The following is a 25141-nucleotide window of genomic DNA, read 5'->3' as shown; positions in this document are numbered from 1 at the left end:
AAGAAGCGATCAAGCTTGGAGAGGATGGGGGACTGTCTGCCATTTGACCAAGTGAAGGTCTTCCCAGATAGGGTAACCTCATCAAGATCCCAACTGCCAATAAAGTCTGCAAATAGCCTCATGGAGGTAGTGATTCTCTGGGAGGGCGGGGATTTCTTGTGGCAGAAGCGGGTAACATTGAAATCTCCCACAAGCATCAAAGGAATGGGCCACCTCTGACAAGTCCTCAAAAGGTCATCCCAAAAGAGATGTCTCTCATGGTGTCTAGTAGGCCATACACACCCACAAGGCACCAAATGTTCCCTGATCCTTTGTCTCTCAATTTGATTCTGAGGGAGTAAGTGCCACAGCAGCGATCAATCACCTCAATGTTATTAGTGTCCCACACAATCAGAATGCCGCCAGCCAATCCAATCGCATCCACAAAAATCCATCCAGGCTCCTTGAGAGGCCACAGCTCACGGATATATCCAAGGGCAAAGAAGCCGCCCTGGTTAATGATTAACATTTTTTATTTTGATGAATTGAGAAATTTTATTAAGAGAGGAACCCCAAAGGGTTAAAAATGCACAAAAATGAAAGAGAAGAAAAAGGGAAACAAAAATACAGCAGCCAAACAACCAAATTATGAGAGCAGCAAAAGTACAGAATCACAAAGAAAATCAATCAAGAGCGAGAGAGATGTGCGACTCAGCGACTCGGTGACTCGGGGAGTCGTGAGCCCCTCCCATGGTGGAAGATGACAGCCGACAAGCTCCGGCGACCTCGCCGGACCTTCGAAAACCCTTCCGGCGAGGGACTCCCACGAAAAGAAAGTTATCAGAAGGGAAGATATTGCGTCTCCCTCCCCCCTCCCAATCGAGCGTCGTCTCGAGAAGGGGGAAACCAGTGCTCGAATCCCTGACCCCCGCGCTTCAGACCGTGAGCCTCCGACGGGAAGATGTCTCTCCTCTGAGACGACGATGGCTGACGAAACTTGCAGAGGCAGCAATTGGGATGATTCAGGATGGAAGACAGTTCGATCGAATAAAAACAGGAAGGAAGGAAGCTTTGGTTCTACGAAAACCTTCTTCAACTTTGGCAACACCTCTTTGGCGATTGGGCAAAAGCAAGACAGATCTGGAATGTCGATTTGGTTCACGGTTAGAAACGAGAGAAGAAAAGCCTTTGTTTCCTTTCCAACGACGGACTGCAACGTCTTCCTCAGCCAGTTTGATGCTGTTACAAGCACTGACAGTTGTCAAACCAGATCCAGTGAGCTCCAGCTTGGTCAGATCTCCTTTCTCTTCTTTGTTTTCACTCACCAAGATCAATGGGAATGTAAAATCGTCCAGAGCGGGAGAGGGGGGGGGAGCAAATCATGTGACGCATTAACATCCCGGAATCGAAAGATTTCTTTGGCTGGTTGATATTTCGAACAACAATCAAGGAGTATGCTCCTACGGCATCAAGCTCTCAGCTCGGGAAAGACATCGTCTCGCAAACCAGACTTACCTCCAGCAATATTCTCCCCCTACCACAAAAATACTCGACGACCACCTTCCTGACCTTGGCCAGCACTGTGCCTCATGGCCAATTTCTGCCTGAAATTACAAATACTGCCTCGGTTGACTTGTCCGAGCTCGATAACTCTGCTGAGTTGCCGCGGGGGATGAAAATCTCCTTCCCCCTTGACGCATTGGTGCGAGGAAGAATGCTGCGTGAAAAGGATGCAACGGCAATAATGGTCAACCCAAATTGGAACTGCCACTCTCCTGTCGGAGCGGCACCGATATGATGATGATACCTGGCAGCAGATTATGAACCTTGCCAGACTCATGGGAGTAGTCAACAAAGGCTATTTGCCCGGTAATGGTGACCCAGGAGTCCACAAACGATCCTAGAAATGGTTGTTCTATCCTAGAATGTTCGAGGAGTTGGCTCGCCCAAAAAGCGCACCGTTATTAGCAGAGTGCTCGAATCCTGCAAGGCCTCGTTTGTGATCCTTCAAGAGACGATGTGTCAATGCATGACTAACACCATTGCGCGGGAATTGTGGTCCTACCCTACCCTAGAGTGGCGTACTATTGATGTGGCGGGCCATTCCGGTGGTCTAATGGTTCTCTGAACTTCATGCCTGGTCGACCTCATGGATCTTTGCCTTGGCCAATTTTCGATTGGGTTGAAATTTCATGACTGCTGCCTTGGTTGCACGTGGGGGCTTGCCAGGGTATATGGACCCACTAGATACCGACCTCATAGATCCTTTTGGGAGTAGCCTCACAATCTCCTTCAAATATGGTCGCTACCTTGGCTCATTGCGGGTGATTTCAATGTGATCAGATTTTGCAGCAAAAAATCCCCTCTTGTCATTGGTATATTATCTTCCATGAGGAGTTTTGCGGACTTTATAGGGGGTGCAGAGCTAGTTGAGATCCCTCTATTTGTAAAGACATTTACTTGGTCGAATGGGCAGAAACAAGCTATTCTCTCCAAGCTGGACAGATTTCTTGTGAGTAGCGATTGGCTCCAGATCTATGAAGATGCTTCAGGCAAGGTTCTCAACCGGGTGGGATCCAATCACTGGCCGATTCTTCTCTCTACATCTTTTGGTAGATGTGGTCCTGCCCCCTTCCTCTTTGAGAACTCTTGGTTAATTGAGGCAGATTTTGATCACCTCCTTGCTGATTAGTGGTCCAAGTTTACCGATGGTCATCGTGTAGATTGGGACCTCCCTCAAAAATTTAAGCTTCTCAAAGGTAAGCTGAAGTCGTGGGCCTCCAACCTGAAGTCCTCCCTTGGTGCTAAGAAAATTTCTAGCACTTTCCAGATGGATGTCCTTGACCAAGTTGAAGAACAAAGGTACCTATCCAATACTGAATTCTCTTCTCGCGCTGCTCTTGAGGCTCGTCTTTTTACTCTTCTCCACTCGGAGAAAGTGAGATGGAAGCAACGCGCCAGCATCAAATGGCTGAAGGAGGGAGATGCCAACACCAAATTTTTTCATGTTGTTGCCTCAGCGAGGACTAACCAAATTACCTCATTGTGTGTGGACAATGAGGTAGCCTCGAACAGATCCTCCATTACTGATACTCTGATCAAGTTTTATGCAGATCTTTATTCAGATGAGTGCCCACGTCGTCCTAAGTTCCAACATCTCAACTTTGCCAAAATCTCCAATGTCGCCGCCTCCCTGATTGAGCTTCCTTTCTCTGAGTTGGAAATTGAGATAGTTGTTCTTGGTATGACATGTGACCGTGCGCCTGGTCCGAACGGGTTTAACAGAGATTTCTATCAAAGAACTTGGCCCTGTATTAAGAAGGACATACACAATATGGTTCGAGGTTTTCACAAGAATGGCATCACCTTCGGAAGTATGGGGGCTTCTTTTATTGCCTTAATTCTGAAGAAAGACAATGTTGAGCAGTCAAGTGATTGTCGGCCCATAATCCTCATCTCCAGCTCTTACAAAATTATTGCACAGCTCCTTGCTCGGCTGAAGTCCCTCCTTCCCTTGGTCATCCACAATGATCAAGGTGCTTTCCTAAGAGGGAGGAACATCCTTGACTCTTCCATGATGGCTCACGAGTAGGGGTGGCTTCGAACCGAGCCAGCTCGCGAGTGGCTCAAGCTCAGCTCGGTTCCGGCTCGATTCAATTCGGTATACCTGGATCTCAAGCCGAGTTCGAGATCCAGGATAGGCTCGTTTAAATTAACGAGCCGAGCTCGACCGAATGAAGGTTTGGCTCGAAAGCTCGCGAGCCGGCTCGTTAATTTAACGAGCGGCGCGGGATTCGGGGGACTTGGGGGAGTCAGGACTAGGGAGCGGGACCAAGAGCTGGAGCGTCGAGCAGAGCGGGAGCGAGGGGGAAAAAATTCTTCCTGACCTCTTCACCGGCGAGCCCCTCCCGTCCGCTACTATGGCCACCTCTGTCGTCATCGACAGCTGCCTAACTGGTCGCCTTCTGCCTTTCCGTCGTCGTCCGCTGTTGTGGCCGCCGCTCGATTTCTTCCCCCTCGTCTGCCTTCGCCTTTGTTTCCGTCGCCGTCGCAGCCATTATCCCAAATGAAAGTTCTTCGCCGGCACCGCTAGAAGTTTTTCCCTCTGCGTCGTTCCTCGTCCTCGCCCCCACCCCCCCCCCCCCCCCCCCCCCCCCACGAGAAGATGATTTATAATTTTCTAATTGGAAATTCTTATTAAAAAAATTATATAATTTTCTAAGTAAGATTTTCCTGCGAAAACCGTATAGAAAATTTTTTAATAAGTATTTGACAATTGATGTTGTAATACTTTTAGCATGAGGCAATTTTCATAGCAATTTTGTGTTTGACATTTTATTCAATTAGAAATTTATCCATAAGTATAGTAATATATTAGATTAATTATTAATTGTTATTTATTTCCCTAGAAGAGGCAATAAGAGGTCCATTTAACTTTCCTAAGAAAATTTTAAAATATTTCTTGTAATTATCTAGTAAGTCACTAATAGTAATAAATTTTTATTTAAAGGTTTTTTTTGGAAATATGTATCCTAGAAAAAATATTTCTAGATTTTCCTAGAATTTAAATTTTCAAACAGGGGCACTAAGGCCATAGTAAATTTATGGCCAGATTCAAAAATTACAAAATAAGCTAGACAACATTTGGGGTAAAAGAGATTAATATTAGTGCGTTCTAATCCATTATCGAGATTCAATCCCAAACCTCCCCTATCATTCTTTTTATAAAATGTATGCATAATTTTATATATAATTTATTTGACATATATTTTATGTAGACTATTAAATATAGGTTAAGCTCGAACTCGGCTAGTGCTCAAGCTTGAACTCGGTTAAAATTATTAGGCTCGAGCTCGATTACGATTTTAGGCTCAAAGTTAGGGTCGGCTCAAGCTCAAGTTTGAAATATTTAAATCAAGCTTTGCTCGAACATGGGAAGGTTCGGGCTCAGCTCAATTCGATGCCACCCTTATGCCCAATTTTAAGTAGAGGTCATGCCCAATTTTATGTAGAGGTCATGCCCAATTTTATGTAAAATGTATGCATAATTTTATATACAATTTATTTAACATGTATTTTTTGAAAAGTTTTAAATGTATGTTGGAGCTCAAACTCAAGACATGTATTTTTTGAAAAGTTTTAAATGAATGTTGAAGCTCGAGCTCAGCTCAAACTCAGTTAAAATTATTGGGTTCGAGCTTGATAACAATTTTAGGCTCGAGGTTGGGCTAGGCTCGAGCTCGAGTTCGAAATATTTAAATCAAACTCGGCTCGAACATAGGCAGGTTCGGGCTCGGCTCGGCTCGATGCCACCCCTACTCACGAGCTCCTCGACCATTTCTCCCACTCTAGTTGCCCTCGGTTTGCCTTGAAGCTTGATCTTGAGAAGGCATTTGACGGGTTAACTGGGATCTCTTAGATGACCTTCTTGGTCAAATGGGCTTTGGGGACCGTTGGAGGGGTTGGATTAGATCATGTGCCTCATCGGCCTCTCTCCCCCTCCTTCTCAATGGGACTGTTTGTGGTTTTTTTTAAGGGCTCCAAAGGTATTCGGCAAGAGGATCCGCTTTCCCCTCTTCTATTCGATATTGCCGCTAAGCTTCTATCGGGCTAGAAAGAGTGGTTGACTTGGGCCGATTAGCAGTTGTGAGGCTTTTGACATCCCCCTTCTCAAATTCTTTGGCTGATAAATTGGCAAAATTTAGAACCTCCCAGTAATCTCTCATTGTTTGGGAAGTTCTCGGCTCCTTGAGGTGATTTCTGACTCTAGGTCCCGTGACTCTTTGGATAACTCGATGATTTGGTGGCCAGAGGCGACTAGTTCTTTCCCGGTCTCTTCCACCTACACCCTCATCAAGGGTTGGACTTCAATTACCCCCAAGCATGAAGTTGAATTTATTTGGTGTCTCTACACTCCCCTGGAGATCAAATTCTTTCTTTGGAGTGTCGAGCTCAACAGAATACTCACTATTGTCAACCTTCATCGTTGTGGCAATCTCACTATTTGCACCTCTTGCCCGCTTTGTGGCTTGGAGGAGGAGACCTCTCAGCACCTGTTTGCTACCTGCCTTATTCTTGGTCTATTTGGATGAGCATCCTCAGCCGGTTTGGTATCCAACTTTGCTTGCCAGAGGACATTCTTGCGATTGGGTGGTTGCTCCTTGGGATCCCCCTCCCTAAATTGGGGTGACTGATCATCTTTGTTTGCATTGCTCTCATCCCTTTGGGCATCTCTTCTATTACAGGCCACATCTCTACTTGGCTCCACTCCAGGAAGGAGTTCTCTACACTCTCTGGGCTCTTGCTCAGGGAAAATTGGAGCACCATTGCCTAGTTGGAAGTTCAGTCAAAGTCTCCAAAAATGCAGGAATGGCGACCCCCTGATCCGGGCTACATCAAGATGAATTTCAATGGCAGCTCCCTCAGCAACCCTGGTTTGGCTGGCTATGGTGGGGCCTTCCATGACTCGGCCGGTACGCAGTTTTGTCCTGTTCCGTCCTTATGGGCATAGCGGACTCCACTATTGTTGAGCTTCAGGCCCTCCTCAAAGGCCTCATCATCTTTCGAGAGCATTTCTCCGGGCCACTCCACATTAAGGGAGACTCCATGGTGATCATCAGATGGTTTTCTTCCCCCTCTCCCCGCCATGGCGTCACTGGGATGTTTACCACTCCATTTTGGACATTCTTCCCTTTATTACCTATATCAGGTCCCATGTTCCCCGATCTGCAAATTTTGTTGCAGACGATTGTGCTAAGCAGGGGACTTCCCTCCATGCTCCTCTTGTAAGGAGGAGGCCTGCTTAATCTTGTTTTGTTTTTGTTTTAATGAAATCATCACTTTCTAAAAAAAAAAAAACAAAGAAAATCAATCAACTCGAGGAAGGGAATCGCCAAGAACAAGTTGTTGATGGCAAGAAAAAAGTGGTTCTCTCTAAAACCCTTAAACTTATGCCACACTCCTCGTCTCCTTCCTATCTGTTTCTCAACCTCTTCTTGATCGTTTAATTTTTTATCAATTATTGGGTTCCATGAAGTTAGTTTTACAAACACGGAACCAAAAAATACCTAATCTACCAAATTAGCAAATAAAAAGCTTAAAAAGCACTATGAACCATTTAAATATAAAACAAAGACTTACAGAATTTCATCACCAACCGCAATTATTGCTGCCGTTAATGTGCCACTATGACATGATTCCATGCTCTTAAGGCCATTACCAACAAAATTATCACCTAGAGGAGCAATTCTTTTAGCTCTTCCTGCTTTCTCTAGCCTTCCATCTGCAAGTAGATATGCAGGTCTAAAATTTTCCTTGATATTGGATGAATCACCGATACATAATAACGAATTTGGGACTGTATCATATATGCTTCCGATAGAAGTGTATCTGTAACAAAACAAAATAAAATAAGAATTAAAATTTGGCATGAACAATTCTTATTTACATAAGAAAATCAAATGTGTCCTATATATCCCATGGTCATAGGCACAAAATACCCAAAAATATTTACCACCATTTAGGACATTTGCTGCATCTTTAGCAATAATGTGCAGAGGATATTCCCCCATTCTGAGCTATCCACAACTAAAGTCATTATTTATCCCTGAACATACTGGTAATTCAAATGCAATAGTTGTTATGAAAGACCTGACCAGACTGATAGTGTTGATGACATTGTATCTTCTACTCATTGTAATTGGAATTTCATTCCTAGATCAGCCAACTCTTTGGTTGATAAATTGGCAAAATTCGGAACTTCCCAACAATCTCTCATTGTTTGGGAAGGCTTCACTCCTTTGAAAATTGCTCTTTTGAGCTTTTGTCTTAATAAAAATCAGCATCATTTCAAAAAAAAAAAAAAAAAAAGACCTGTCTAGACTGAAAGCCCAAAATGGGTTGGACCAAACATGGAGGCAGGTTGATCTTAGAAAACATAAAAAATCAGCAAGGCAAATGGTAAACTGATAGACCCAAGCAAAGTAATCTAGGCTTTAGACCTCCAATTATTAGAATAAAATAATACTGATGAGATTTTTAGTTTAAAATATTCAATTGTTGGTGCAAACGTTCAAGCTGCATGAACTGCTTTAACAAGGACCTGGACATTCCTCCAGGTCAATAGTCGAGACTCTGAAGACTGATGCAAACATACCCAGAGCCACCATTAGTAAAATTGCATAACAGTCTAAAATCTTTTCAAGGGGGAAAAATATATTAAAGCAGGAATAACAAATTGATATTAGGCATAATGCCATCCAATCACTTGCAGTGAGTGTCGTTTGGGTTGAGCACATGGATAGGTAGGGTTAGACCTACATAGATGACAATGACTCACCAAAACCCAAACCAGAAGTACCAAGTGAAAATCTATATAAGCCAACCCAACTAAATCAGAAAATTAAAGAATTGATTAAGAAACATTAACATAAAAGGCATCGATTCTGAAATATCTGATCAGGAAATATTAAAATCTATGCCAGATCGATTAGCTCGGGCTGAAGACTCAGTTGCATTTGATTATCAGAGACCAGTTCCATTTAGTTGATTGTACGTCAAATGCTTTTTCTTCATTAGACTTCAGCTCTTGTAGCATTGCTAGCTTCCTTTTTTATATTCCTTTCTCTTTTTAAAGAAATTTTCACCTTTTTTAAAAACTATAAGAAATTATAGGAGGAAGAAAGAAGCCTACACCAAATCTAGACTAGCAATGGACCAGGCATGTCAAGTAGAACCAATTATTTCAGAAAAAAGAGAATATTTTTTCTAATTTAATAAAAATAATTGCCTATGATCCGCCAAATTTGGAAATAAATTGTCTTCAACAGAAAAAGTCCAGCTCATCTCAGGTTGAGAACTATGGCCTTCTGATTTAAACTGTGCAGAAGAAAAGCCTCACACAACATTTGGATCTTTTGAAAAAACAAAATTACCCCTGATCATAAAGGCTGCAGTACCGAACTTTGCAGGTTAAAAGAAATGCCCATACATCCCTGTGAACAGATAAAGGATGTTAATATCTTTGATTCAATTCAGAACAGAACTAAGACAAATATTCCCCAGTTTAATAACCTAAAGCATCACAAAGGTTTTGTTTTTTGTGTTGCTCCTATAGGCTAGACTTCATGTAAAACACTATCCTTTTCTTAATGAAGAAAGCAGGAGCCAAATTTTTGGCCTCCTGAAGAACCACCACTGTGCAGCATCACACAAAAAGGATATGCCTGCAGCCAGGAATGTTGGAATGTAACTTCTTAAAGGCCCCACCAAACACAACCTAGTGCATAATGGATAGTAAAACTCCACCTGTATGACCAGTCCAATATTGGATTCACTCTCATGAAAGGAGGCCATCCAGGGGAGCTCGGGGAGAACTGTTCTTGTCCAACCTGCAAAGGTTGCACAGAAGTATTATGCCTTCTACATACAAAATTGTGAAGAAACTGGAATAAAAGATAAAAGGAAAAGAAGCAAAGAGATTCTCATATACTGCATTAGGATCACCAATTCTGGTGCCAAGGAAAATGGCTTTGATGGGTTTTTCATTTAGTAAAGCCTCCAGACCAGCCTTGAAGTCCAGGCGGATAATTTCCAACGGCAAGTTGTATCTGAAAAAATAAATAAATTAAAAAATTAATATGATTCATAAGCTTGAACAAGAATCCTTTTACGTAATGTAATAAATTTATATGTAATAGACGTGGCAACAGTCAACAATATCTCACGTGCTAGCTGTTTCATAAGTGAAAGAGTTGATCTCAGGAAAGGCCAAAGGACTCTCAAAATAAATAGTCCTTATTGGACATCCTGATTTATTGCTCATCCGGATCCCATTAGAAGTTTGTGTCCTCTCTTTATGCAGATAATAGCCAGCTCTAAGAAGATGCAGCAAAACCTGCAAGTCACATGTATTTTATCAATAGTCATAGGACAAAGTTATTTCTGTTTTGTATTTCCTACAACTAAACTTTCTTACATTTGACTTTAGAACCCTAGACTTATAGATTCATCCACAGCATAACTGTTGTGCGAACTATTCTAATACATGTTTATGGTAGCCTTTTCTGTTGACCCTGAACTGTGTTCTCTCACCTATACGTCAGTATCTAAATTTGATAAATGAAAAATGTTATGCTGATTGCACATGGAAGTTATGTTTTTTGACAACATCATTTAAGTTTGAGCATTGGGCATATCTCCAAAGACAAGTGACAGCTGCCATTGTCTGATAAACCAAATTCAAAGGTGCTCTACTTACAAAACAAAATAATAGGTATTGCGGCTTGAGATTACAATTCAAATGAGCTCTACTTACAAAACAAAATAATAAGTGTTAAGGAATAGTCCCACATAGATTAGTGAGTACAAAGATCTTGAGTTTATTAGTTGGGAAAGAGGTTTCCTAAGTTGGCTAGTCATTTTGGGATGGGCCTTAGACCCAACTTTACATGGTATCAGAGCAAGTACTCATATGTGGGCCTACACCTAAACTATCCACTTGTAGATCTAAAAAAGAGGGTCTACACCTAAACTATCCACTTGTAGAGCCACAAAAGAGGGCCTATACCTAAACTATCCACTTGTACAGCCACAAAAGAGGGCCTACACCTAAAATTATCCACTTGTAGAGCCACAAAAGAGGGCCTACACCTAAATTATCCACTTGTAGAGCCACAAAAGAGGGCCTACACATGAGGGGGAGTGTTAAGGAATAGTCCCACATGGATTAATGAGTACAAAGATCTTGAGTTTATTACTTGGGAAAGGTTTCCTAAGTTGGCTAGTTATTTTAGGATGGGCCTTGGACCCAACTTTACAATAAGTATTGTAGCTTGAGATTACAAATAAAGAGTTAGTAGGAATGATCTAACATGGGTTAGTGTTTCTGTGATTAGTCATTGGGAACTTCCTATCTACGACTAGTCATTTTGGGACAGACCTAGAACCAACTTTGATATAGCCCTCAAAGCAAAACATTTCTTCTATTGGGCCTCATTTGTGCCACATTTATGTTGTCCATGTCTTAGGCCCATTGTCCTTTAGACCCGGACATGAGAAGGAGTGTGAGTGGGAATAATCCCATATATGTTAATGTTGTTGGAAGATGGGCCCCAGCCCACACGACTATGGACGGCCCACATATTTAAGAGTATTATAAGATGAGCCACACGACCAAGGAAGGCCCACAAGATGGGCCCAAGCACATAAGAAATAGGACCCACCATGATTATCACGAGCTGGCATCCTTATCACATAAGTTGGAAGATCAAGAAGGACTCACAAAGATAACCACAAGCTGGTTGGAAGATCAAGAAGGACTCACAAAGATAACCACGAGCTGGCATCTTTATCTTATGGTCACGTCATAGAAGAGTTCTAGTTTGAGTTATGTTTGTCTTCTATTTATATTGAGTTATTTAATTATGCTAAGGCTTATCCTTAAGTGTTAGAGTTTGGGTATAATTGGGACAAAGGTAGTTTTATTGTAATTGGACTCTACTACCTTCCTTTATTATAAATAGAGGTTCATTTACTCTAATTATAATAAGTTAATGAAGTCAATGAAGTATTTCTCTTTTCCATAAACTCAACATGGTATCAAAGCAGGTTCTGTGAGTTGACTTAGTCAACCCACAGAGATAATGAGATCCTTTTCTCTAAACCCTAAACCCTAAGTCTAGGTTCGTAGTTTTTTTTTTCAGTCCCTATACCCATAGTTTACTTTGCACCTCTATATTGAGATTTTCATATTGCAAATTATATATTGACGGAAAGATATTTGAAACTACTTTCCAAGGAAAAACGAGTTTTTCCAATCGGAGTTATCTACATAGAGAAATCGATATTTGAATGAGCGAAGGTCAGATTGCAAAAGACGCTCGAGCAGCAGCAGAAAGCTTAAACTTCTGAGGTATTTTATGCTAACAAGAACGATACTTTATATGGAGATATATATATCAAAAGAAAGATTTGTAAGTCTATTCTCTTACATATTCAACCAATTTTCAATCGGATTTATCTACAAAAAGAAATCGATATTTGAAGTGCGAAGGTCAGATTGAAAAAAAGAGGTTCAAACAGCTGCTGAAAGCTTCAACTTCTGAGGTTTTTTATGCTATCAAGAATGAGACTTTATATGGAGAATTATATATCAAAAGAAAGATCTATAAGTCTATTTTCTTACCTATTCAACCAATTCTCGATCTAAGTTTTTTATAAGGAGATATTGATCTTGGAAGAATCAATGGTCATGCTAGAAAAAAAGGAGAAACAATGCTTAGTTTGGCCAGATGACAGAGACCAAAATATATCAGATTATTTATCTTCTAATAATTATATTTTATGAAGAGAAGTTATACTTGGATGAAAGGTATTTAAATCTAGTTTCAGAAGGAGAAAATTTCATGTCAATATGATCTATATTTTAAGATATATTCGCATTGGAAGAATCAAAGGTCATGCTGGTATCCTGTTGCATTGAAAAATTCGAATTTAAGCCGATTGTTTTGCGTCACTGTTTGAGTTGTTATATCAGGAAAATATCTCACTTTTCCCTGGTTTAAAGGCTTATTACTACATCTATGTTATTTGGGCTTATTATTACATTTATGATATTTGGTTCAAGCTAGGATCACTGCCATTACATCCCAGCTTGAGGGGGAGAAGTACAAGAAGAACAAGAAAGAGGTATTTTATTCCATATGTTGTGGATAAGTTTATGTGACCAAAATATTCAAGAAAGGGAGAGTATAAAAGATGAAGTTTTTGCATCTAAGAAAAAATATTTATATCAGATTATGATTATTTCATGGGTCCTACAAGGTTTATTATTTTGATTCATGTTATATGTGTTGGAAGATGGTCGTGTTATATTCAGTTATAGCTATTATGTCTCTTGGGGACATTATTATTGAAGAAGTGGTGGCCTCGGTATCCTTTCTCATACATCATTTATTTGACCCCGTAAAAAAAATATCACAGTTGGGAAACCATGACGGATGAATTTAATACCCTGTCAAAAAACATCACGGTTGGGAAACCATGACGGAGGAAGTTAATACCCCGTCAAAAAATATCACGATTAGGAAACCATGACGAGCCCTGTCAAAAAAAAATATATCACGGTTGGGAAACCATGACGGAGGATACCCTGTCAAAAAATATCACAGTTAGGAAACCATGACGGAGGATACCCTGTCAAAAAATATTACGGTTGGGAAACCATGATGGAGAAACTTATTATTACATCTATGTTATACCCCTCTGAATTTTCCAGTTGGGCCTCATGGAAGAGAGCACCAGCGTGAGGGGGAGCATTGGAAGATGAGAGGACTGCCATTTTATACAAAAATATTATATACATCATTTGCAACAAGTTGGGAGTTCATGATGTTCTCTCACCCCAAGCTTGAGGGGGAATGTTGGAAAAAGGGCTCCAGCCTACACGACCAAGGAAGACCTATATATCTAAGAGTATTATATTGTTGTCTGCAGTAACGTGAGCTTATAACCCAAGTGGGGGCCATGAGATAGTGTGGATAATTGGTTGGTTGGACAAGGTTTGGGCTGGCGTGAACAATGCGACTCGCCCATTCCAAGCCGCGCAGTTGAGCCGTGTTTCCCTGGCGAAAGCTTGGGTGACTTTGTTCTTAGATCGGAGGGCACAGCGTGAGGCTGGTTTCACAGAGCAGCGATAACCTCCATCTGTCGACAGTGGAAGGATAACTAGTTGATGCGAGTCGGTCCATAATCGCCCTGCTTATCCGACTCACCTAGACCACCACCCTTTTTATAATGGAAAGTTGAGCGAGCGAGAGGGCAATTTTGGGTGATTTTGGGAGATTTCGGGCAAAATTTCGCCGATTGCTAACGTGCGCCGTTAGTAATCAATCGTGTGCCGGCTGGTTCGAAATTGCTAACGTACGCCAATACCCTCAAATGAGAGAGAGAATCTCCCGACGGCTGCCGTCCCTACGGCCGGCGACCGGACTACTCCCGTCGACCACCGATACTCAGGCAAGGCTACGACGAGCCTTTCTGACACCGACAGAGGGCTCGACGATGCTGCGACGAGTAGAAATGGAGAAAATGTCCCCCCATGACGAGGAAGGAAAAATCACAGATGGTCGGATCCGTCCAGCCACCGCTCTGGCGACCTTTCTGAGGCTCCGATGGAGGAATACGACGCTCGCTGGATGACGGTCTCTCACCGGAAAAAAAGAAATAGTATTTTCCGCTTCAGTTACGGAAAATGCAGAGTTACAGTCGAGAGAGTCGTTCGGAAATCAGGTCCGGTGACCCGTATCTCCTCAGCCGACGGATCAAAGCTTTCATTCATCTGTGTCCCAGTGGAAGCGATTCACAACTTCAGGATTCAGTTCCAGAGAGCTACCTCGAAAACTGAAAAATCCTGTGAACTCTGGTCACGGGACTCGATGTTCTTCTTCTCTGTGACTGTCTTCCGTGGTCGCCGGGAATGTAGGAACACCCATAGAAGAGGAACCTCCATTTTAGCCAGGCTACTCATACCTGAGGCCACAAACTCGGGTTTTGGCTGGAATGAGCTAGCCGATGCACTCCAGAGCCTCTCCCCAGCACTAGCCACAACAGAAGAGCCAATACGCCTCAGTGATGCCAGAGTAAGATTTCCACCTCTCTTCCCAGCAACCCAATGCCACCAAAACACCGTCCCGACATCCCCTCCTACTCATATCAGCACCCCCTCCCCAAAAATTCATGTATTGCCCCAAAACCATGCATCAATCCCCCCTACTCCCACAGAAACACCCGAAATCATTCAAATCCCACCAAACCTTCCCCATGATGGGCGCAAAATTTTGACTCACTCCATTCTCGTCCGAACATCCCCCGAAGTCATCAAATCCAGCATTCTTCAATGGCTGATCGACGCACTTCACCTCCCTTACACTCCTAGAATCTCCTATCTCCGTCCCCAAACTTGGCTTGTTCATTTCGGAACCCAGCAGGAGTCTTCTGCGGCTCTAGCCATCATACCCCACATCAGCTCTGGCATTATCGGAATGGCTCCCCTTGGCACCCTCCAGCCAATACGGGCAATGGGTCACAGTTACAGGGCTTCCTACTGAGCTATGGCAAAATGCGGTCTTTTCAAGAGTCATATCTGAGTTCGGCACTATCATTGCTCTGGACCCATTCACGGAGCACTGGCACCGTCTGGATGAGGCCCGGATCCTCATCAATCCCCTTCACCCATGTGAAGGGCAATATTTCAGATGTGTTATGGTGGATAAAGAGCGCTACTAGATCTGTATCAGCATCGCTGCGGTGGATGATTTTAGAGATGTGGTCCCTGAAAGCACTATCAAACCTCGGGAAATCACACAGCCACCTAATGAGCTAAGAAATGCATCTCTCAACTCTGCCCCCTCTCTGCAGTTGTGATCCCCTCCAGGCAGCCTTATAGTTGGCATGGGAACTATACTCGCTGACCCCCAGGCATTCCCTCCCCCCCCCCTCCCCCACTTATCCAACACATAACCACCCACCCTCTCAACCCAATCTCCTAAAAAAAAAGCCATTGGCCTAGATCCAGATGTTGTACACACCTTTGTCCTAACTCCAGAAATACCCTTAACAACAATGCGCCCCCCCCCCCCCCCATAGAAACCCTCATAGACCCTACAAATCTTCCCCATAACCCCCACTCCACTAACATCCCCCCAGATATTGGAATCCCCACCCTGGAAATTACCTCTCCGACGCAGAGTCTGGAAGCAGTGAATGCGCTCCTCGTGCCCACAAGAAAAACAATTCTCCCCCTCCCATTGTAACCTACCAACGTCGAGCTAGAGGGCAGCAGAGACAACTTCTACAGGGAGGACCAAGTGCCACCATTCGATACCCCTGCAACCCAGAGGCAGGGGATTTCATCACTCCAGAGCCGGGTGAACGAGCTCAGGTGCTTGTGGAAACTCTTCAGTCATATCAACAGAAATACGACCCAAAAACTTGGGCCCAGATAGTGGAACTTGCCAAAGTGATGGGCACCGTCTTCGCGGAGCCTCTCCTGGGAGATAACCACTCATCTGAGAAGTCAAAAAAGATGAAAAAAGATCAATGATTATTCTCTCATGGAATGCTCGTGGATTGGGTCCTTGCGTCACCGCGCCTCCATCTGGGACCTCCTTGCCTCTACCAAGGCAAATGTTGTTGTTCTTCAAGAAACCAAGGTGGCTTCTCTACCCCTTGGATACATCCGTGAGTTGTGGCAGCTAAAGGAGCCCGGTTGGGCTTCAGTGGATGCAGTGGGATCGGCAGGCGGTATCCTACTGATGTGAGACACCAGTATAACTGAGGTGTTTGACCGTTGCAATGGCTCTTACTCCCTTGACATCAAGCTGCGAGACAAAGGTTTGGTGCCTAGTTGGTGTCTACGGCCCTACTAGACACCATGAGCGCCACTTATTTTGGGAGGATCTATCGAGGACTTGTCAGAAGTGGCCTATTCCTCTGATGTTTGTGGGTGACTTCAATGTCACTCGCTTCTGCCACGAGAAATCCCCGCCGTCCCGGAGAATCACTACCTCCATGAAGCTATTTACTGATTTTATTGGCAGCTGGGACCTGGACAAGATTGCCCTATCTGGGAAGACCTTCACTTGGTCAAATGGCAGGCAACCCCCTGTCCTCTCAAAGCTGGGCCGTTTCTTAGCCAGCAATGATTGGCTTCAGCTCTACAGTAACGTCTCCGGAAAAGTGCTCAATAGAGTCGTCTCTGATCACTGGCTGATTATGATTGATACCCATTTTGGCAGTTGCCCCCCCCCCCTTTCAGGTTCAACAATAATTGGATGGCGGACCCCTCTTTTGATCTATCTCTCCAATCCTTTTGGGAGAATATGACCGTTGTAGGACCAAGAGGGCGGGCCTTCCCAATCAAGCTTAAGATGCTAAAGCCGCTACTGAGGTCTTGGGCTTCTGAAAAGAAGGCCTCCTCCTCAATTGCGAGAACCGATGCCCTTGCTCAGATAGCCGTTCTCGACTCGGAGGAGGAAGTCAGAGGTCTCTCTTCTCCGGAAGTCTCACAAAGGTACGCCCTTCAAGGGCAATTGCAGTTCTTCGCCCACAGCGAGTTAATGCACTAGAAGCAACGTGCAAGATTCAAATGGCTCTCCGATGGGGATGCTAATACAAAATTCTTTCATGCAGTTGCCTCTGCACGAAGAAGGGCCAACCGCATTGCCATGCTCAGCGTCAACGGTGAGGCCACCTCGGACCGAGCCATTATTTTTGTTTCACTGGTGAATTTTTTTGCATATTTATAATCACCAACCACTTCGGCCCTTCTTCCAAGGGGTTAACCTTCAGGTTATTCCATCAGCTGCAGCCAGTCTCATCGAGCTCCCTTCTCTACGCGGGAAATTGAAATTGCAGCCTTTGGTCTTCCTTTGGATCGTGCTCCTGGCCCGGATGGATTCAACGGGGAATTTTATCGTCGTTGTTGGCCCTTTATTAGAGAAGACATTTCCAGCATGGCCGACTCCTTTTATCAGCATGGCACCAGATATAGGAGTATCGGAGCCTCTTTCATCGCCCTCATCCCTAAAAAAGAGGGGGTTGAACTCCCATCCGACTTCCGGGCGATCAGTCTCACTACCAGTGCATATAAGGTGATTGCGCGCCTCCTTGCTAGTCATCTCAAGGCAATCCTCCCTATTGCCATTCACCATGGTTAGAGTGCCTTTATTAAAGGAAGAAACATTCTTGATTCAGCCATGGCATGTCATGAACTTAGTCATCATTTCAAGGTCCGAAAGCTCCCCAGATTCATCCTCAAGCTTGACTTCGAAAAGTCATTTGACAAAGTTAACTGGAAGTTTCTAGATACCCTCCTGGGGAAGATGGGATTTGGAGAAAAATGGCGCTTCTGGATACAAAGCTGCATTTCCTCTGCAAGCTACTCCATCCTTCTCAATGGCACAACTTGCCGGTATTTTAAGGAAACCAGAGGAATCAAACAGGGAGACCACCTCTCGCCCCTGCTCTTCAATGTGGTGGCAGAATACCTATCCTCCTTGATCTACTCAGCCAAGAACATGGGATGGCTCCTACCCACGACGGACTGCACAGCTTTCGATATTCCGATTCTCCAGTTTGCAGATGACACTATTTGCTCCGGGGTTGGTACTATGGATCAGATCAAAAAATTACGTGTCGCGCTGGGATTATTTGAATTGGCTTTTGGTCAGAGAATAAAGTGAGGAAAAAACCACTCTCTTTGGCTATCATATTGATCCAGCTGAACTTCAGAATATGGCGGACTATCTGGGATGCTCTGTGGGAAATATGTCAACAACGTATCTTGGGCTCCCACTTTTTTATTCTCGGCCTTCGGCTTCACTATGGTCCCCCCTCATTGAGAAATTTGAAAAGAGGTTTGCCACTTGGAGGGGTAAACTCTTATCAACGGCGGGGCGTCTCACTCCCTCAAGTCTTATCTGGCGGGGCTTCCAAATTATCTGTTATCATTCATGCACTGTCCAGCCTCCGTTTGCTCCAAAATTGATGCCATCCGTCGACGATTTCTGTGGAGGGGTTCAGAAGATACCTTTAGATACCATCTGGTCAATTGGAAGGATATTTGCATGCCCCATAATAGGGGAGGTTTGGGCATCCAGCCTACAAAAGAAATGAACAAAGCTCTTATGCTCAAATGGATTTGGAATTTTAACAACAAGCACAACAGTTTATGGAAGAATATGGTGAAATTCTACCTTCAGTGTTTGGGTGCATGGTGGAGAGAGCGTGGCGCTGCTCGCCTCCTATCCCCGATATGGAAATCAGTTTTCAAGCTCCTTCCAGTATTTAGAGATGCTACCGCATTTCGCATGGGCAACGGAAGGACCCTTCTCTTCTGGTCGGACGAATGGTGTGGCCCCCGTTCTCTCTCAGAGGACTTTTCGGAGCTGCATAGGGTGGCAAACAACCTCTCTTGCTCTGTGGCCGATTCATGGAGTAATCACTCGTGGAGTCTTCAATTTCGTCGGGGATTAAATGATGAAGAATCGTTGGCTTTTTGTTTTCTCCTTACTAAACTCAGCAGTACTATTCTTCAAGAGCACTCAATTGATAAGATGATTTGGAAGCCTAGTAATAATGGTCGATTCACTGTCACTTCGGCTTACTCTCATATCAGAAAGCAAGACTATAGTCCTCATGAGCACAAGGCAAATCTGGCTTGGAAACTCTCAGCGCCAAGCAAAATCAAGTTCTCCATGTGGTCAGCTATCAGAGAACAGATTCTTACTTCAGACAACCTTCACAGAAGAGGCTTCACTGCCCCCGATCTTTCTTGTCCCCTATGCGGTGAGTGTGAAGAGACAGTCCAGCATGTCCTCTTACACTGTGGATTTTTGTGGCAAGTTTAGATGAAGATATTTCAGAAAATCAGACTCCAACTGGGGCTACATCAGGATCTCTTTGGCACCTTTAAGATGGTTCGAGGGATTCTCCTTCCTCGGCTGGGCAAGTTAATTCTTTCAGCCAGTCTTGCTCATGTTCCATGGTGCATTTGGCTCGAGCAGAACAACCGAAGATTCAACTCCAAAGCTAGTACCCCAGACAACACGGTTTCTCATGCCGTCGGCCTCATCTCGAGTTGGCTTCATACAAAGAAGGATTTTGCCACTCTTTCAGGGGTTTCTCTTCGGGAAAATTGGAATTTGATCGCTCACATGTCTGGCCCTAGTAGAGCTCCTAGAATGGTTATCTGGGATCCTCCCCCCAGTGACTGCATAAAGCTGAATTTTGATGGTAGTGCTATTGGATGTCCTGGTCTAGCAGGAGCAGGTGGTATATTCAGACGTCAAAATGGAGACCCCATTCTTTCTTATGCGGGCCCGGTTGGCATTGCCGATTCTAATACTACTGAAGTTAATGCTCTGTTGTTTGGCCTCCAAATCTTCAGAGATCGTCTCCATGGCAAGTTAATCATTGAAGGCGACTCGAAGACGGTTATTAGTTGGTGTTCCAAAGACAGCCTCCCCCCTTGGCGCCACTGGCTCATCACTGATAGTATTGCTGACATTGTATCTTCTTTGCATTGTAATTAGAATCTCATTCCTAGATCAGCCAACTCTCTGGCTGATAAATTGGCTAAATTTGGAACTTCCCAACAATCTCTCATTGTATGGGAAGGATTCCCTCCTTTGTAATTTGCTCTTTTGAGCTTTTGTCTTAATAAAAATCAGCATCATTTCAAAAAAAAATTATAAGATGGGCCACATGACCAAGGAAGGCCTACAAGATGGGCCCAAGCACATAAGAAGTAGGACCACCATGATTACCACGAGTTGGCATCCTTATCACATAAGTTGGAAGATAAAGAAGGACTCACAAAGATAACCACGAGCTAGCATCTTTATCTTATGGTCACATCATAGAAGAGTTCTAGTTTGAGTTATGTTTGTCTTCTATTTATATTGAGTTATTTAATTATGCTAAGGTTTATCCTTGTGTTAGAGTTTGGGTGTAATTGGGACAAAGGTAGTTTTATTGTAATTGGACTCTACTACCTTCCTCAATTATAAATAGAGGTTCATGTACTCTGATTATAATAAGATAATGAAGTCAATGAAATATTTCTCTTTTCCATAAATTCAACAAATGTTAGGAAAAAATTTGCAGTTATTAGTTGAAACAAGACCTTATAACTTCCACTGGTCATTTTAGAATGGGCTTGGCCCCAGCTTGATCATAAATAAGTAAAAGACAAAAATTGAGAAGTGATAATAGAAAAAGAAGAAAATAAATCATATATACTTTCAATCAAGTTCTTGCTTATGGATGGGAACATGATGTAGACAAAATGAGCAAAGGGAGTTCTATTACCCGTTTTGAAGTATTCAAAAGCTATTTCCATTACCCACTTTCTTTCGAAATGTAGAAGTCAGGCATGTTCCTCCTTAAATGACTAACCAAAGTCAAAATAGGTTTCCAACAACTAAGCTTAAGACCTTCAAAGACCGAACTAAAGTAGGAGTATCCCCTAACAGTAATTCCTCTCATAACCAAACTACCAACCTCAGACATGGTATGAAAAAAACTAGTGGCACTATTATCTACTAACACTCCTCATGTCCAAGCCTAAACAACCCACCCAACCCAAGACATGCAAAACATAGACATAGATCACAAAACAGATATAACGATGGATCTGGACTGGCTCAAACTATCTACAAGTTGGGTTTATTCCACTCAAAAAACTAGCCAAAGTTAGGAGAATGTTTACCAACAAATAAACATAGAATTCTTGCAAGTGCTTTTTCCCAGACATGTTGCTCTACTCCTTTCCTCGACATATGTAGGTTTCCTTCTAACCCACCTAACTGTCACCCCAAATATTTAACTTTATATCACATGATAGCATAGAACCAACTTCACTAATGTTCATCAGAACTAACTATGCAATAAGTGCAAAAGGAATCATTGACAAAAGTGGTTATCAATTCAATTGGTGTGCAAACTCCGTTAGACCCCCATGGCGTCATTGGGATCTGTACAATGAAATATGTAATTTATTTTCCCATTTAAGCTGTAAATGGAATCACATTCCTCGCTTTGCTAATCACCTGGCAGACACCCAAGCCAAGGCGGGCATTTCTCTCCAACAATTTGTTGTGGAGTCAGGCCCCTGGACCTAGGTTTGTAATTTTTTTTCTTCTTTTTTATCAATATACGCACCATTCATAAAAATAAAAAATAAAAAATAGGACAGTAAGAAGCACTAGTGAACATAGTCTGTCCCAATTATCATAAGGAATAATAGAGACAGATGGACAACCAACATAGAATTCATTGTCCAATTCAGTTGCATGACTTCAATTGCCATATCCAACCACTCAAGGTTGGAGGCACAGCTCAAGTCTAAGGCAAGTACTTCTTGTTTCTTTATTTTTTCAATTTTAAAAGGCAAAAACCTAAGAGCAATATTTTTTATTCTATTTTCCATCTTTCCATGCAAATAAAATAAAAAGTTATACTACCTCCTCATTTTCTTCCTTAAAAACAAACAGCTAGAAAATTCCTCCATCTCGAATTTTTATTACAATATATTCTTTCAAAAGACTTCCTTGACCACCTCCATTCCTCCTTTTATTCTTTTCTGAGCCCAAAATTTAAGAAGATATTATTCAATTAAAAAGAAAACTACACGATATAGACAACATTTGATTTAAGAAGATATAAAAGAGATTACAGTTGAATCTTTTCCTCCATTAAAGCTGAAGGCAACCTCCTCAAACCTGTTAAAACATAAAAAATAAAACAACCATTAAAAAACAGGATTATTCCAAATACAGGTCATTGTTAAAGTAAACAAGGAAGAAAATAAAATACCTACAGATTTCAATATAATATATATGCCTAGACAGATAGGTAAATGGATAAATACATATCTATGTATTTATAGATAAATAAATGTAGATATACTTCACAGCACCTACGTTAAAGCACTTTCCTCACCCAAATTTAGGTCAAATAAAAATAATTACAGTATACAGTTCAGTAATTTAGAACCATAATGAATAATAGTAGATATGATCATAAATAGTGTCCGAGTCCTAAAATTGTACCCGGTTGTGTATTAATATGAAAATGCACATTTTACTACAACTTTATTACTCAATTCAGTTTAATTAGTAGGTTACGTGTTCTATCTTCTGGCCAGCTCACTTGTGTGGGTCCCCTAAAATTGCTTACTCTACAACAGCAGAGCTTCAAGCCTTACGATATTGCATCCTGGTCTTTAAAGAAAAATTCTGCAGCCCCTTCATGTCAAGGGTGACTCCAATTGTGTGACCAATTGGTGCTGGGAAGGAACCTCCCTGGCAGCACTGGTCTGGCTATTTTGAAATTCTGGACCTAGCTAAATCTATTGTTTGTACTTGGAGCCATGTACCTGGAGCAGCCAATAGCTTGGCTGCCTCCCTTGCAAAAGAGAGGGTCTCTGTTCAATCCCTCATTGTTAGGGACGCCACTTATTGTGGTTTCTGTCTTCAGGCTTAATAAAATTGTACCTTTTCTCAAAACAAAAAGCTTTTGGCCAGCTCACCATTAGAGCTTTCATTAAATCTTAGATTTTGGGGTTTGCCAAAATAAAGCAGCCAACCAATCATCTTTTACGGTTTTAGCTTCTTATGACACAATGATCAAAAGAAACAAATACCATACTAACTTGGGGGGCACCACCCAGCAACATCTAATAGTTGGCGCCTCTCTTCTTTTATGATTGTTTCTGTTTTCCTATTTTTAGCTTGTTGTCCTAGAAAATATGTTGTACATTACTCATCATGATATATTTCCTCCTCAGAGAGATTCCTTAAAGAATTCTTAGTCCCAGCATTATAAAAAAATGAAATCAATTAGCAGGACTTCCTTCTAATTATCCTCCTTTTTTCCATTCTAGCTCCAGAATTCGATAGCGTTGCCAGAAGAGAAGCTCTTCTATGGCATCAAACTCCGAATTTAACGCGTAAAAAAGAAAGGAACAAAATGATACAAAGAAATCTCCCAATGAGGGGAAAACCAGCTCATGAAAAATTTAAACAATTACTGGCTTAAAATCTGAAGTATGAAATTGCAATGAAGAAAAACACATTATGCTTTCGAGTACTTTTGTGGGTACTACATCTAGGATTTTAGGTTCTATTTCATCTAACAGTCAGATATTAGAATCCTGTATAAGGCTGCATATCAGATGAAGATGGTAACTTCAGCCCACAAGGGAGAGAAAGATTATGCGTATTGAATAACTGGGGCTTATCCATCAGCATATAAAGGGCTTTAATAGTGGATTATGATATTATGAAAACAGATTATAAATTTAAAGCATATATGTAGAAATCAATCAAAGAAACCCAATACCTCCCACTCTTCTCTCTCAAAAGGTTCAGTCAACATGAAGATTTAACGTTCCAAAAAGAGGGACTGAATTGCTTCAGTAACATGTTCTATTCTCTCGCAAAGAAATGGAAAAAGAGCCACAAGATGTTGAAAGAGGCACCATCTACCACTCCGACCTGGCTCTGAGTCGAAAGATGAGAGGATATCCAGGTACCAGCTAAAACTCTTAAAATGATCTTGGCCTTACAGTTTGTAGAATACTGGTCCGTTTTGTATTTTTTTGAAACAGTGTGAAGAAGTTAAACTTTTAAGTATATACTGACCTCTCAAAAAGTTACAAGATCCGAATATGGCTTTTTAGCTGCATATACATGTCATTGCTCAATACATGAAGTCCACATGACCAATAAATTGATTTCAGTTTCTAATTCGTCTAGTTTATATAAACGTAACTGTAAGTCGTTAAACACCAGGATAAGTAAATGATTATCAGAATGGAAAGATATTCAAATGATTCCCAAGCTTGCAACTAATGGCAAATCAATTGCTTACGCGTATAGAGCAAGGGCTCTCTGAATTACGTAAATTGCGTTGTCGTATTTGGTTCGAAGCCTTCGATTTCTGGTCTGCTTCACTGCTTCATCGATCTCCATCAATCCTTTCTAAAGATGAAAAAAATGAGGATATAAAACAGATTCTGAAATCAACGGAAGAAGAGATAAATTGGAGGGCTGGATTTTTTATAGTTTGGTGCTATGTATATGAATATGCGAAGTGCTTTTCAACCAGGATGAGATTTTTCCGTGTGGGTGGTCGGAAAGGGAGGGAGACTTCCTGCATTTTGTCTGCAACCGAGGCTTCTCAGAAAGTAATAACGGGAACTACTCTGATTTGGGTTTATCTTGAGTGAGCAAAACATCCTTACGAGAGATAAAAATGACTTGCTGACCCAACCCATTTGATATCGTACTTCGCGACCCACTGGGTCTGTAACCAGGTTTTGTTGAACCCCATTTAATTGGTTTTAATCATTTGTTGAATCGATACATGGCGGCAGTGAGTTCGGATTGTTTTAAAAAACTCTACATCATAACAACATCCCCGCTCGATCCTACGGTTGTATTTTTAACTCCATCCCTAATAGAACAAGGTTTATTTTTCAATCCTATCTTATTTTATAATTTTATCCATCTCATAATAGTGGATTTAAAATTTTATAAATTAAATATTTAAAAATATTTAATTAAAAACTTTTTAGGGTATTATTGTAAAATATATA

At 42.1% G+C, this 25141-nt stretch overlaps 1 protein-coding gene across 3 annotated transcripts in view; it reads right to left on the bottom strand.

Annotated features, from left to right (window-relative positions):
* Positions 1-24739, bottom strand: part of LOC137944132 (uncharacterized) — a 75000-nt gene extending 50261 nt beyond the window's left edge. For 2 of the 3 annotated variants that reach the window (XM_068789672.1, XM_068789673.1), the window contains exons 1-7: positions 24415-24739; positions 22217-22262; positions 9705-9874; positions 9470-9587; positions 9286-9368; positions 8913-8972; positions 7120-7368 (exon numbers count right to left, since the gene is read on the bottom strand). In XM_068789672.1, coding sequence (XP_068645773.1) covers positions 7120-7368; positions 8913-8972; positions 9286-9368; positions 9470-9587; positions 9705-9874; positions 22217-22262; positions 24415-24515 — 827 coding nt within the window. In that variant the 5' untranslated portion in view covers positions 24516-24739. The remainder of the gene's footprint in view (positions 1-7119; positions 7369-8912; positions 8973-9285; positions 9369-9469; positions 9588-9704; positions 9875-22216; positions 22263-24414) is intronic. The other variant, XM_068789674.1, reaches the window with a different exon arrangement.
* Between the last annotated feature and the right edge of the window lie 402 nt (positions 24740-25141).

The sequence above is a fragment of the Aristolochia californica genome, unplaced genomic scaffold (genome assembly GCF_029961685.1).
Source record: "Aristolochia californica isolate CCGP_79_NKW_82.1479 unplaced genomic scaffold, dmAriCali1.0.hap1 SCAF_11, whole genome shotgun sequence".
Classification (NCBI taxonomy): Eukaryota; Viridiplantae; Streptophyta; class Magnoliopsida; order Piperales; family Aristolochiaceae; genus Aristolochia; species Aristolochia californica.
Note: the sequence above shows the minus strand (reverse complement) of the source record. Positions and strands in the feature narration are given on the sequence as shown.